The following is a 14,319-nucleotide window of genomic DNA, read 5'->3' as shown; positions in this document are numbered from 1 at the left end:
ATATGGCAAGAACAAGGTTTCTGGAAGAAAGATAGGAGAGGCTTAGGAAAATGATAAGTTTTGGACATGTTGAGTATATGTGTGTAGAATGTTCTACTAGGGATATCTTTTAGGCAGTTGGATATAAATGTTTAGGGCTCAAGAGAGATCTGGGTGAAGACAGAGATTTGGAAGTTAACAGCATTTAACTCATAATTGCAGATTTTGGAATTAGATACAATCATTCAGAAAGTGAGTCAGATGGAGAAAAGGGCGAGGAGAAAAGGTCCAAAGGGAGGACCATCAGTCATATCAGATATAAAGGAAGAGTGGAAAAAGAAGAACCAACAAAGGAGATTGGGAAGGAATGGCCGGAAGAATAGAAGAAAAACCAAGAAAATATAGTATCATTGGAAGTGAAAAGGGAAAGTGTATCAAGAAGATTTTGAAGCAAAGAAATGAGGGGTCATTAATGAGTCAGAGAAGTAAAGGAAGACAAAGACTGAGAAGTATCCATTTGACTTAGGAACAAGGATGTTGATGTTGGTCTTGTAGAGAGCAGTTTAAGTGGAATGGTAGGGCAGAAGCAAAGTTGCAGGGCATAGGTGGTGAATGAGAAGTGGGGGACAGCTCTTTCAAGAAGTTTGGTGGCAAAAGAGAGAAGATGAATAGTAGCTTGAGGCGGATATAGGGTCAGGATAAGATGGGAGAGACTTGTTCACGTTTGAATGCGGATGAGCTGTGGCCAGTTCAGAGAGAGAGGTTGAAGATGGTGAAGTGAGAAGGGGCAATTGATGGAGGAGGAGATAAGAGGGTGTGGGTTCTAGGGCACATGTGGATCCTTAGCAGGAGAGAACTCTCTTCTGTTATGAAAAAAAGAAAGCAGGGATGAGTGTATATATACACTTGTGTTGTTATTTTTATTGCTGTTTTGAGAAAGGCTCTTAATGAAGTGGATAATGATGAAGAAGAAGGAACTGTTAACAGCCAGTCAGAAGAAAGCGAGAATGAGTTGGATAACTCTGTCGACTCTCAGTCTAACATGAATACAGACAGGTATGTATATATGGCATAAATATCTACAATGCTTCCCTTTTGTGCAAGGATTTCTTTTTCTTGTTTTTTTCCAGCTTTATTGAGATACAATTGACATAGAATATTGTGTAAGTTTAAGGTGTACAATGTGTTGATTTGATACACTTGTATGTTGCAAAATGATTACCACCATAGTGGTAGCGAAAATTTCCATCACACCACTTAATTACCGTTTCTTTCTTTTTTTTTTTAATGTGAGGAAGATTAGCCCTGAGCTAACATCTGTTGCCAATCCTCTTCTTTTTCGCTGAGGAAGATTGGCCCTGGGCTCGCCTCCGTGCCCATCTTCCCCTTCTTTATATGTGACCCCGCCACAGCATGGCTTGACAAGCGGTGCATTGGTGGGCGCCTGGGATCCGAGCTGGTGAACGCTGGGCCACCGAAGCGGAGCACGCAAACTTAACCACTTCGCCACCAGGGTGGCCCCTACCATTTCTTTTTTGTGGTGAGAACATTTAAGATCTACTCACATAGCAACTTTCAAGTATATAATACAATAATATTAGCTATAATCACCGTGCTGTACATGATGTGCAGCATGAAGTTGTTCATGTTATAGCTGGAAGTTTGTACCCTTTTACCATCTCCCTATTTCCCCCATTCCCCCTCCCCTGGTAACCACCACTCTACTCTCTCTGTCTGTGAGTTTTGGCTTTTTTTAGATTCCACATATAAGTGATATTACACAATATTTATCTTTCTTTATTTTACTTATCATAATTCCCTCAAGGGTCATCCATGTTGTACAGATGGCAGGATTTCCTTCTTTCTCATGGCTGAATAATATCCCATTGTATATATATGTACCACATCTTCTTTATCCATTCATCTGTTGACAGACACTTAGGTTGTTTCCATATTTTGGCTATTGTGAATAATGCTGCCATGCAAAAACAGACACACAGATCAATGGAATAGAATCGAAAGCCCAGAAATAAACCCACACATCTATGGACAGCTAGTCTTTGACAAAGGAGCCAAGAACATACAATGGAGAAAAGAAAGTCTCTTCAACAAATGGTGTTGGAAAAACTGGATAGCCACATGCAAAAAAATGAAAGTAGACCCTTACCTTACACCATACACAAAAATTAACTCGAAATGGATTAAAGACTTGAATGTAAGACCTAAAACTATGAAACTTCTAGAAGAAAACAGGCAGTACGCTCTTTGACCTCGGTCTTAGCAACATATTTTCAAGCACCATGTCTGACGGGGCAAGAGAAACAATAGAAAAAATAAACAAATGGGACTACATCAAACTAAAAACCTTCTGCACAACAAAGGAAACCATCAACAAAACGAAAAGACAACCTAACAATTGGGAGAAGATATTTGCAAACCATACATCTGATAAGGGGTGAATCTCCAAAATATATAAAGAACTCATGCATCTCAACAACAAAAAAACTAACAACCCAATTAAAAAATGGGCAAAAGACCTGAACAGACATTTCTCCAAAGAAGATATACAGATGGCCAACAGACACATGAAAAGATGTTCAACATCACTAACTATCAGGGAAATGCAAATCAAAACTACAATGAGATATCACCTCACGCCCGTCAGAATGGCTATAATTAACAAGATAGGAAACAACATGTGTTGGAGATGATGTGGAGAGAAGGGAAGTCTCATACACTGCTGGTGGGAGTGCAAACTGGTGCAGCCACTATGGAAAACAGTATGGAGATTCCTCAAAAAATTAAGGATAGAACTACCATATGATCCAGCTATTCCACTGCTGGGTATTTATCCAAAGAACTTGAAAACACCAATGCATAAAGATACATGCACCCCTGTGTTCATTGCAGCGTTATTCACGATAGCCAAGACTTGGAAGAAACCTAAGTGCCCATCAGGGGACGAATGGATAAAGAAGATGTGGTATATATACACAATGGAATACTACTCAGCCATAAGAAACGATGAAATCCAGCCATTTGTGACAACATGGATGGGCATTGAGGGTATTATGCAAAGTGAAATAAGTCAGAGGGAGAAGGTCAAATACCATATGACTTCCTTCATTAAGTAGTAGATAATAACAACAATAAACAAACACATAGGGACAGAGATTGGGTTGGTGGTTACCAGAGGGGAAGGGGGGAGGGAGGAGGGTGAAAGGGATAATTCGGCACATGTGTGTGGTGATGGGTTGTAATTAGTATTTGGGTGGTGAACATGATGTCATCTATGCAGAAATAGAAGTATAATGATGTACACCTGAAATTTATACAATGTTATAAACCAATGTTACTGCAATAAACAAAAAATTAAAAAAAAACAAAAACAAAAAACTCATGTCCCCCCCCCCCCCCCGCAAAATAAATAAATAAATAAATAATGCTGCCATGAACATGGGAGCATAGATATCTCTTTGAGATCCTGTTTTCATTTCCTTTGGATATATACCCAGAAGGGAGATTGTTGGATCATATGGTAGTTCTATTTTTAATTTTTTGAGGAACCTCCACACTGTTTTCCATACTGGCTGCACCAAATTTGCATTCCTATCAACAGTGCACAAGTGTTCCCTTTTCTCCACATCCTCGCTAGCATTTATCTCTTCTCTTTTTGATGACAGTCGTTCTAACAAGTATGAGGTGATATTTCGTTGTGGTTTTGATTTGTATTTCCCTGATGATTGGTGATGTTGAGCAGCTTTTCATGAACCTGTTGGCTATTTATTTGCATGTCTTCATTGGAAAAATGTTCAGTTCTTCTGCCCATTTTTTTATTGGATTGTTTTTTGCTATTGAGTTGTATGAGTTCTTTATATATTTTGGGTATTAACCCCTCATCAGATATATGATTTGCAAATATTTTCTCCCATTCCATAGGTTGTTTTTTCATTTTGTTCACCATTTCTTTTGCTGTGCAGAAGCTTTTTAGTTTGATGTAGTCCCACTTACTTATTTTTGCTTTTGTTGCTTGTGCTTTTGTTGTCAGATCCAAAAAATTGTTTCCAAGACTACTGTCAAGGAGCTTTTCCCCTATATTTTCTTCTAGGAGTTTTACATTTCAGGTCTTATGTTTAAGTCTTTAATCTAGTTTGAGTTAATTTTTGTGAATGGTGTAAGATAGGGGTCCAATTTCATTCTTTTGCACCTGTTTATCCAGTTTTCCCAACACCGTATATATGAGCATTTAAGTTGTTTCCAATATTTTTCAGTTACAAAAATGCTACAGTGAATAACCTGCACGTATGTATTTTGTATTATTGGAAGTATGTATTTTGTATTTAGGATAAATTGCCAGAAGTAGGATTTTTGAGTTGAAAGGTGAATGCTATGTAATTTTGTTTAAAAATGGACGAATTCTCCTTTATGAAGGTCGTAATATTTTTCACTCCTGCTGGCAATATATGAGATTGCCTGCACCAGAGTATGTTGTCAGACTTTTATTTTTGCTGATTTCATAGGTGAGAAATGTTATCTCAGTATAGTTTTACTTTGCATTTCTCGTCTGAGTGAAATTGAAAATCTTTTCATATATTTAAGGGACATTACAATGAATTGTCTGTTCATGTCTTTTATCCATTTTTTTAGGGTTTTAGTCCTTTTTTTCTTAATTTTTGAGTGTTCTGTACATATTAAGGATATCAGTCTTTTATCTGTGTAATATGTTATATTTTCTCCCAGTTTGTTGTCTTTTCAATTTACTATGGCCTTTTTTACCAAGCAAAAGATTTAAAAAAAATGTGTAGTTTGAATCCATTATATAGTTTGAATCATTCATTTTTGTGCATGTAGGTCTTGAATCACACTCTCAAATTCTTTCCTAAAACTAGTTTTAGAGGAATTCACTCATGTTTTCTTCTTCTTCTTTTTTTTTTTTTTTGTGAGGAAGATCAGCCCTGAGCTAACATCCATGCCAATCCTCCTCTTTTTGCTGAGGAAGACTGGCCCTGAGCTAACATCCGTGCCCATCTTCCTCCACTGTATGTGGGACACCGCCACAGCATGGCCTGACAAGCAGTGCGTCGGTGTGCACCTGGGATCCGAACTGGGGTCGCCAGCAGCGGAGCGTGCGCACTTAACCTCTACGCCACGGGGCCAGCCCCTCATGTTTTCTTTTATTACTTGTGTGGTTTTATTTTTTATATTTAGTTCTATGATCCATTTAGAGTACGAGGTAGGATCCAATTTGTATCTTTTCCTAAGTGGCTGTTCAATTGCCCCAACACCACTTATTAAAAAGGTTGCCCTTGCTCCACTGATTTGAGGTGCTGCCTGTGTATGTAAGTTACCAGGTGTACTTGGATCTATTTCTGGACTTTCTATTCTAGTCCACTGGCCTTGTTTCTCTAGTCGTGCTCCAATACAACATTGTTTTAATTAGAGAGAGTTTATAGTGTTTTAATAGACTTCTTTCATAGCCTTTTTTCTTCAGTTTTCTTAATGATTCTTACATGTTTATTTTTCCATATGAACTTTAGTATCAACTTATCTAGCTTCAAAGAAAAGCTTATTAGTATTTTTGTTACATTAATAAATTAACTAGAGAGAACTGACATCTTTATTATGTTGAGTTTTACTATCCAAGAACAAAGTATGGTTTTCCATTTGTTAAAGTCTACTTTTTTGTTTTTAAAGAGTATTTTAATGTTTTCCTCATATAGGTTTTGCTCATTTCTGTTAAATTTATTCCTAAGTATTTTATGTTTTTTTGTTACTCTTTTATGTGGGGTTTTCTCTTTCATTATACCTTCTAACTAGTTGTTTGTCTTTATGAAAGCTAATGATTTGTGTGTTATTGATATCCTGCTACCTTATTGAATCTTGGTTGAGTTAGTTTTAGCATTGATTTTCTAGAATTTTCCAGGTGTTCTATCATGTCTTCTGCAAATAGACATAGTTTTATTTGTTTTCTAAGTCTTATTACCTCTAGTTGGTTTCTTTTGTAAATTGTAGTACCTATAAGACAGTGTTAAATAATAGTGGAAAGAGTGGGCATCCTTGTGTTATTCCTGATCTGTGAAAATGACTCGATTGTTTCCTCTTAAGTAAGGTGCTGACTTCAGTACTGAGGTCTTTTTTAATTTTTTTTTAAATAATGCTAAGGAAGTATCTTTCAATCCCTATTTTCTTGGGTGTTTATTTTTATCAGAAATGAGTATTGAATTTTGTCAAAGACTTTTCAAATTCTATAGAGATAATCATGTGAGTTTCCTGCTTAGATCTATTAATATGGTGCATTATATTATGGATTTCCTAATACTGAACTATCCTTTCATTCCTGAAATAAATTCCACTTGGCCATGGTGTATTATTTTCATTATTGTGGTGTTGAATGTTGTTTGTTAATATTTTATTTAGTATTCTTGCATTAATATTTATGTGATATTGTCTATAATTTTTTAAATATAATATATCAGATTGAGGTAACAGTGTTACACTTGATTTTGTAAGAAGCATTTGGAAGGTTTTCTAATTAAGTCCTAGAACAATTTGTGTAGTATTGGGACCGTCTAGTCTTCGAAGGTTTGATAGAATTCCCCTGTGAAACTATTTGAGCCTGGTGCTTTTTTGTGGGGGAAGTGCCACAATAACTTTATTTCTTCTATGGAGTTTGGATTGTTTAAGCTTTCTATTTCTACTCAGGGCAATTTCGGTAAATTATATGTTTTTAGGAAATTATCCATTTCATCTAGGTTTATCAGTATATTTCCATAGAGGTGTACAAGTGATCTCTATACTTCTAAAAAGTGTCTTGTCTTTCAGTGCTTGTCTCCCCCTCATCATTTCTTGTGGTCCTCCCCCCCGTTTTAAAATTAGGTTGGCTAGTGGTTTGTCTATTTTGTTAAATTTTCAAAGAACCTAGATTTTGACTTATTAATTAGAACTACTATTTTTCTGATTTCTTCCTCATCAATTTTTGCCATATTTCCTTCCTTGTGCTTTCTTTTGGTTTACTTTGTTTTTTCTAGCTTTTTGATTTGGGAATTTAATACATTTATTTTCATTCTTTCATTTTTAATTGATAAACATGTTTAAGGTTCTCAGTTTTCCTCAGATTACTGCTTTAAATGTGTACCATACATTTCAACATGTAATGTTTTGTTTTTTAGAAATTAGGTAATTTCATTTTGTATTTTCTCTTTTACCTAAGAATTATTTAATAGAAGGTTTTTTTTTTTAAGTTTCCAGATAGAAAATCCTCTTTGTTTTTTGTTTTGTTATTTCTAGTTTTATTACATTGTGCTCAGAGTGTGGTTTGCGATATTTCTACTTGTGGAACTTAATGATGTTTTCTTTGTGGCCTAATATACAATCAGATTTTTGTGAATGTTCCGTGTTTGTGCTTGAGAAGAAGGTATATTCTCTATTAACAAGGTATAAAATTCTATGTGTATATCCGTAAGATCTACTTCATCGATTGTTGTTTACTTCTTCTGTATCCTTAGTTATTTTTTGCCACTATCTTGTAATGAGAGTAGTCTATTAAAGTCTCTTACTATTAGTGTGTTTCTATCTATTTTTCTTTGCATTTGCTGTTTCAGTATATTTATTTCTATTTGGAGTCAAATACCTCCATCCTTATGAAGGTGACTGTTGTGTATTTTGGTACATGGAGATCCATAAGTATTATGTCCTCATTGTGAATTATGGCTTTTAGCATTATAAAGCGTCCTTCGTCACATTTAATGCCTTTTGGCTTCAGTTCCACTTTGTTTGATATCAGGAATGAAAGCTCTGCTTTCTTCTCATTTCTAATCGTCTTGTTCATCTTTGCTCATCCTTTTATTCAGAGCCTTTTTTTTTTCAGGAAGATTGGCCCTGCGCTAACATCTGTTGCCAATCTTCCTCTTTTTTTTTTCCTTTTTTTCTTCCCAAAGCCCCAGTACATAGTTGTGTATCATCGTTGTAGAGTTGTAGCTCTTCTATGTGGGACGCCATCTCAGCATGGGTTGATGAGTGGTGAGTAGGTCTGCACCCAGGATCCGAACTGGTGAACCCCAGGCTGCCAAAGCAGAACATGCGAACCTAACCACTGTACCATGGGGCCGACCCCTCAGAGCCTTTCTTAATTATTTTATACTAGATGTGTCTCTTGTATTCAACATAGAGTTGGGTCTTGCCTTGTTGGCCAATTTGAAAATCTTTTTCTTTTAATTGGTGAAGATTGTAATATTTATTGATGTGATTGATATTTTGGATGTCGACTTTGTCATATTATTTTATAGTACCATGTGTATTATACATTTTACTTATCCATTCATCAGCTGGTGGACATTTGGGTTGTTTCCACTTTTTGACTCCCTACCTCTGTTAAGTCTCAGTGAAATTAAGAAATAGACAAAGCAATCAGACAATTTTGAAGATTAAAATATCAGCTTTATCAGTGATAAAGATGGTTACAGCAAAAGGCTTAGTTCTCTAACGCCCTATGCTGCAGCTCTTCTCACTCCGTCTCTCTGCTCCCGACACACAGGGGCAGAGCGTGTTCCAGTCACTTGGCTTCAGTGGTGAGCAGAGGCTGGGCTCTGAGGATAGGCTCAGGGGGAGAGAAACCAGAAGGGACCAAGCCATGTCCTTTCTCTAGAGAAAGAGAGAGGAGGATGGAGCCCACACCACAGAACTTCAGAAAGGGCAAAACCCTCCTGCTTTAGGAGCCAACATGGCTGGGAAACTGGGAGGGAGATGGAATGATTCCTTCTATTACTAAGAGACTGGCATTTTAGCTGTCTGTCTTATAAGTTAAAGCAAAACATATTTTTTCTTTGATTATGAATTATTAAAAATTCCTTCCAATCAAACAGGTAAGCACTTGAACAGTTTAAATGAAAGCACATTAATTCTAATATAGCTTGTTGTCACACAATTTATAGGTTTCTCCACCAACTAAAGGAAGATAATTCTGAGTTAATTAATAAACTGTGGGCTGATATTCCGCAGAAAATAACAACACAGTCACAAATAACAACCCCTCCAGGAACCCCATCATCTGCCCCTCCACTAGGGGAACAAAAAGGTTTGTTCTGATGCTGTATTATTTCTCACAGAGTAGTAGCTTGCTTTATTATGTTCTTTCTTAAACACCCTAATTTTTTTTTAATTTATTTTTTTAATTGATATTTTAATAGTTTTTAACATTGTGAAATTTTGGGTTGTACATTTGTGTTTGTCCATCACCATATATATGACTCCCTTCACCCCTTGTGCCCACCTCCCACCCCCATTGCCCCTGGTAACCACAATACAGTTTTCTCTGTCCATGTGTTGGTTTATATTCCACATATGAGTGAGATCATACAGTTAAACACCCTGATTTTTAAAGGAATGTTATTTGAGTTTTGCCTGTCTTAGCCTAATTGAGTAATATATTGATCGATCTGTCAATTGAAATGCTTGAAAATTTTTTTTTGTTCACTTGAAATACTTTTGGAAATCTTCCTTTTAGCCGCTCTGAATGCTACCAATGCTGTCAAGAGAATCCACACCAGGCTTCAGCCTGAAGAAGCAGCTGAGACTCTAGACTCGAGCTGTGCTGCGAGACAAGTGCTGAACTCAAGGAAGCAAAAGCAACTGTTTAATAAAGGTTCATTCCTTTAATCGACAAAGATGAATTATTAAACGTGTAACTTGATACAGCTATCTTAGTCTCTTAATAAATGTTTTTTCCCTTAAACTCATCCAGTTGGCTCCAACTAAGTAAGAGTTTTTGAATGGTAGCTAAGAAATGCCTCTTTTTTCCCATGATAGCCTGTAGAAAGATGGTTCTAGTACATTTGTTATAGACAGTATAACCCTGGTTTAAACTCCATAGAGTTTTTTATGAGAAAATGGTGATAACTTCTATAAAAACCTTTTAGAAATTGTGAACAAGAGTGAAAGGTTTTTCTAGCATAATTTTTCCTGGTCTTAAAATAGAATGATTTCTGTCATTATCAGTGAAAAGAAAACCAGATTTGCATGCTCCTTCCAAGCAGAAGAAAAACACGTCATCAGCCAGCACAGCCTCCGCAGACCTACCCAGTAGCGGTAACCCCAGCCTGGAAGTCCTCAAGCACATGATCCATGAAGTGGAGCACGAGGTGGAAGAATACGAGCGGTGGACAGGCCGCGAGGTCAAGGGGCCGCGGAGCAGTCAGGGTCTCACAGGCTTCACCCTGTCGCTGGTGAGCTCCCTCTGTCGCCTGGTTCGGTACCTTAAAGAGGTAAGAGGTGAGGGTCTCAGAGTCTCCTCTTCCCAGTGCTGGTGGAAACGTGTGGGCTTTTTCCCTCTACACTTAATCTATTGCGACCTCCAACGTATAGTCAAATTTGAATAGCTTTGTTTAAAATACCTCGGTTTTAGATCGTCTGCAGTAAGGATTTATCCTCTTAATTTCGCTCTCCATCCCGATACAGATAACATCAGATAAGTGATGTCAATTTTAATATGAGCTTTAGTAAAATATAGTTAGTAAGGTAAATGTGCTATAAATAAAATTATATCTTGTGTTAATACTTAATATTACTGTTTGGCATTATAGGTTAATTAGAACTACGAAATGTGTCTTCATTCCAGTGCCTTTCTCTGCATTCTATTGCCACTTTAGTTCAGTTTGGAGAGTGGAATGCCTGTGATCTGTAGACGAAGATTAGGAAAATTCTTCGTGTTTTCTGTATGACTGATAATGGGCTTTGCTTCAGTGTCTGAAGTGGGAGATATTTTATTGTTGTGAAAATAACTTATAAAACAAACAAGAATTGGTTCTTTAATTCATTTGTGAATAGTAATCAGTCCTGAGAATGCTGTGGAATAAGAATTAACTATGTATCTCATCTTAAAAAAAATCTATTTAAACTGTTATTTTTGTATTTAAATTTGTTAAATATGACAAAAAATGTTTAAGGAAATTTTATTATTAAAAAATAAGTTGATTTACTACCTTAATTCTGATGTTTCAATTTCTCTGGAGCTGGCTTCCTAAAATTGCTTTTTAGTGAAAGATTTATTGTACTGCCAGACTTATGAAAGTATTAATATTCTTCCACTCATAAGTTAGGAATCTCCAGGGGTGTGCTTCTGGCTCTTTGCAAGTGTTACAGGCTTACAGGCAGGTACTTGTTAGCTAATCACTTGCTTTACAAAGCTAAACCACTTGAACCTGTTATCATTTATTTTTAATTTTATTTTAACAAACTTAATTTTTGAATTGGTGATACATTCACATGGCATGAAATTCAAAGATACAGAAGGGTGTACAAGGAAAAATCTAATTCCCACCCTAACTTCCATTTAACATGTTTGCCTCCTTTTAGCCCACTATCGTTACCAGACACCAGTGTATCCTTCTAGAGACAGTCTGCATGTAGTCAAGCAGTATGTATATGTTCTTCCCTGCACTTTCTTCTACAAAAATTATGGTTATTTAATTCTATATAATGTTCTGTTTATTGTGTTCTATTTAAAGAAGGGGGGCAGATAAAGCAGCACATTTTAATGAAATATAAACCTTTTAATAAAAATATTTAATTCTCCTTACTGTCACATAATATATACTTTGTAAGTATTATCTTTTTCAACAGCTTTGAGTAGAAACTTTAGTTTTCAACCTGTGATGCTATTGATGGGAGCTTGCCTGATATTTTTTTGTAGAGTGAGCTCCAACTGCGTAAAGAAGTAGAGACGAGGCAGCAACTGGAACAAGTGTTAGGTGATCATCGAGAGCTCATCGATGCTCTGACAGCTGAAATTCTTCTTCTTAGAGAAGAAAATACTGCTACCCAGGTACTCAGAAGAGATCCCAAACGTTTCTGTGTTGAGTGGTATAAAACATCTGTAGGACTGTATGAGATCCACTTCTAGTTGCCTTTGGTTTAGTTGTGCTGATGTGATTGCTTATCACATCTTTATTATCATTAATGGTAGCTTTTATTGAACATTTATTATATTGGAGCTCCTGTAGTCGAAGCTTGGACACAAATAGTGTATGGAGTAAGTCTACTTAACTGTCTTTAGGAACATACTCTTTAGTGGGGAAGACAGAATCTACATTTAAATGATAACTACCAATATTTTAGCAATTTATCCAAAATGTGAAATGAGTGTTATGATAGCCACTTTTAATTTCAGAAGAACAGAGGATACCCTTTGAGGAACCCTCCTGTAGTCATATGCAATTTACATTTATTTACAGTGTCTTTATAAGATAAGACCTCTGCCACTTGTCTGGCTAGTTGCTCCTTTTTTTTTTTTTTAAAGACTCATACATTATTTCTTCTAGAAAACTTTATTGCCTCCATGCTGCAGTAAGTATTCTGCCTTTGTGCACTTTTGATACCCTCTGGATATTGCTCTCGTGGCATTTACCAAATTGTGTTACACATACATGTGCACCTGCCAGCTAGACTATAAGCTGCTTGAGGGCAAAGATGGTTTTATTCATCTTTTTGTTCTTAACTGGTGGTTATTGTTACTTTTATTTATCAGCCAAAAGAGACTAGATAAGCAATAGTTAGTAGACAAGTTGTGTTGTGTCAATGGACCTTAGATATAATATATGCAATTTTTTAATTAATATATATAGTTCATATACCATTTAACTCACCCTTTTAAGGTGTACAATCCAATGGTTTTTAGTATATTCACAGAGTTGTGCACCAGCACCATTATCTAATTCCACAACATTTTCATCACCCCAAAGAGGAACCCCATACTCCTTAGCACTCACTCTCCATTCTCTCACCCCCCAGCCCCTGGCAACCACAATTCTACTCTATGTTTTTATAGATTTGCCTAATCTGGATATTTCATGTGAATGGAATCATGCAATATGTGGTCTTTTGTGTCTGACTTCTCTCACTTAGCATAATGTTTTAAGGTTTATCCCTGTTATATCAGTACTCATTCCTCATTATTACCCAGTAATATTCCATTATATGGATATACCACATTTTGCTTATCCGTTCATCAGTTGATGGACATTTGAGTTGTTTCCACTTTTTGTGTATTATGAATGAATGATGCTGCTATGAACATGTGTGTACAAGTATTTGCATGAACATATGTTTTCAATTCTCCTGGGAAGATGGGCAGTTTTAAAATGTACTAATTTGTTCAACAATCTTTATTGAGTCCCTACTGTGGGCCTGGCACTGTTCCAGGTGCAGGAAATACAGTCGTGAACAAAAATGAAATCTTTGCTTCCATGGAGCTTATATTCTAAATAAATCCTAAAAAAACAAGTGAAGTATAAAATAAGTTAAATGGTGATGGTGATATGTACTATAAAGAAAAGTAAAGCAGGTAAGAGGCATAGGGAGTGTCTAGGGTGGGAAGTTGTAAATGCGATGGGCCGTGCCTGTCTGAGGAGGTAACATTTGAGCAAAGGCCTAAAGGAGGTGAGGGGACAAGCATGCAGATAGCTGAGAGAAGAACAGCCTAGGCAGAGGAACAGGAAGTGCTAAGATCTTGAGGTGGGAGGGTGGTGTTGAGGTCAAAACCAAGGAGACCAGTGTGGCTGGAGTGGAGTGTGGGAAAGGGAGAGTACTGGGAGATAAGAGCAGATAAGCCAGATCACGTGGGACGTTGCAGGCTGGGTCAGGGCTTGGGCTTTTATGCTGAGTGAGTTGGGGAACCACTGGACGGTGCTGAGTAGAGAAGAGACGTCATCTGATTTAGGTTTTAAGAGGATCACTCTGGGCTGCCATGTTGAGACTAGATCAGAGATCACCGCCCTTTCTCTGTTCATGGTGTCTTTAGCGTTTCAAGATACTCCTAGACCCAAAGAAATACCCAACAGTTCCATTTATTAAGTAGTTAGGTTCAAACAACTTAATAATTATTTATGTCTGAAAACTTAGGTGCTGTTTGAAAAAAATAATGTGTAAATTGATTAAAAAGTCATACTTTTATTCATGATTAAATAACCACAGTTATACTAGTGGAATATGTGTACCTGTTGGGCACTGTATAGCTTCTCAAAGCTTGGAATCATATTGGACACCATCGGTATGATTTCCTATTCCACAATAATTTTTATGCAGTATTGCTTTTTAGCATAGCAACTACTGAAAACCGAGCTTCGTGAAGATATGACATCATCAAAAAGAATGTATCTCGATCTAGTGTTGAATCTGTGAGCTGCCTCAAGCTGACAGATGTTGAGCATCAGTGTTTCCCTTGAAAATTTAAAATGTTGTGTGGTGCCCCTGTGAGTTCACTGTGGTACCCCAAGGTGCCTCAGCCTAGTTTGGGAGCAGTATAGGACTAGACTCTAGGTGGCCAAACACAGATGCAGAGTATTACAG

The 14,319-nt window shown here is 36.7% G+C and overlaps 1 protein-coding gene across 4 annotated transcripts in view; it reads left to right on the top strand.

Moving 5' to 3' along the window:
- SPICE1 (spindle and centriole associated protein 1) overlaps positions 1 to 14,319 on the top strand; it is a 53,956-nt gene that overhangs the window by 22,008 nt on the left and 17,629 nt on the right. For all 4 annotated transcript variants that reach the window (XM_058555801.1, XM_058555803.1, XM_058555799.1 and 1 more), the window contains exons 7-11: positions 920 to 1,035; positions 8,910 to 9,052; positions 9,482 to 9,619; positions 9,973 to 10,238; positions 11,666 to 11,797. In XM_058555801.1, coding sequence (XP_058411784.1) covers positions 920 to 1,035; positions 8,910 to 9,052; positions 9,482 to 9,619; positions 9,973 to 10,238; positions 11,666 to 11,797 — 795 coding nt within the window. The remainder of the gene's footprint in view (positions 1 to 919; positions 1,036 to 8,909; positions 9,053 to 9,481; positions 9,620 to 9,972; positions 10,239 to 11,665; positions 11,798 to 14,319) is intronic.

Source organism: Diceros bicornis, chromosome 15, assembly GCF_020826845.1.
Source record: "Diceros bicornis minor isolate mBicDic1 chromosome 15, mDicBic1.mat.cur, whole genome shotgun sequence".
Classification (NCBI taxonomy): domain Eukaryota; kingdom Metazoa; phylum Chordata; class Mammalia; order Perissodactyla; family Rhinocerotidae; genus Diceros; species Diceros bicornis.
Note: the sequence above shows the minus strand (reverse complement) of the source record. Positions and strands in the feature narration are given on the sequence as shown.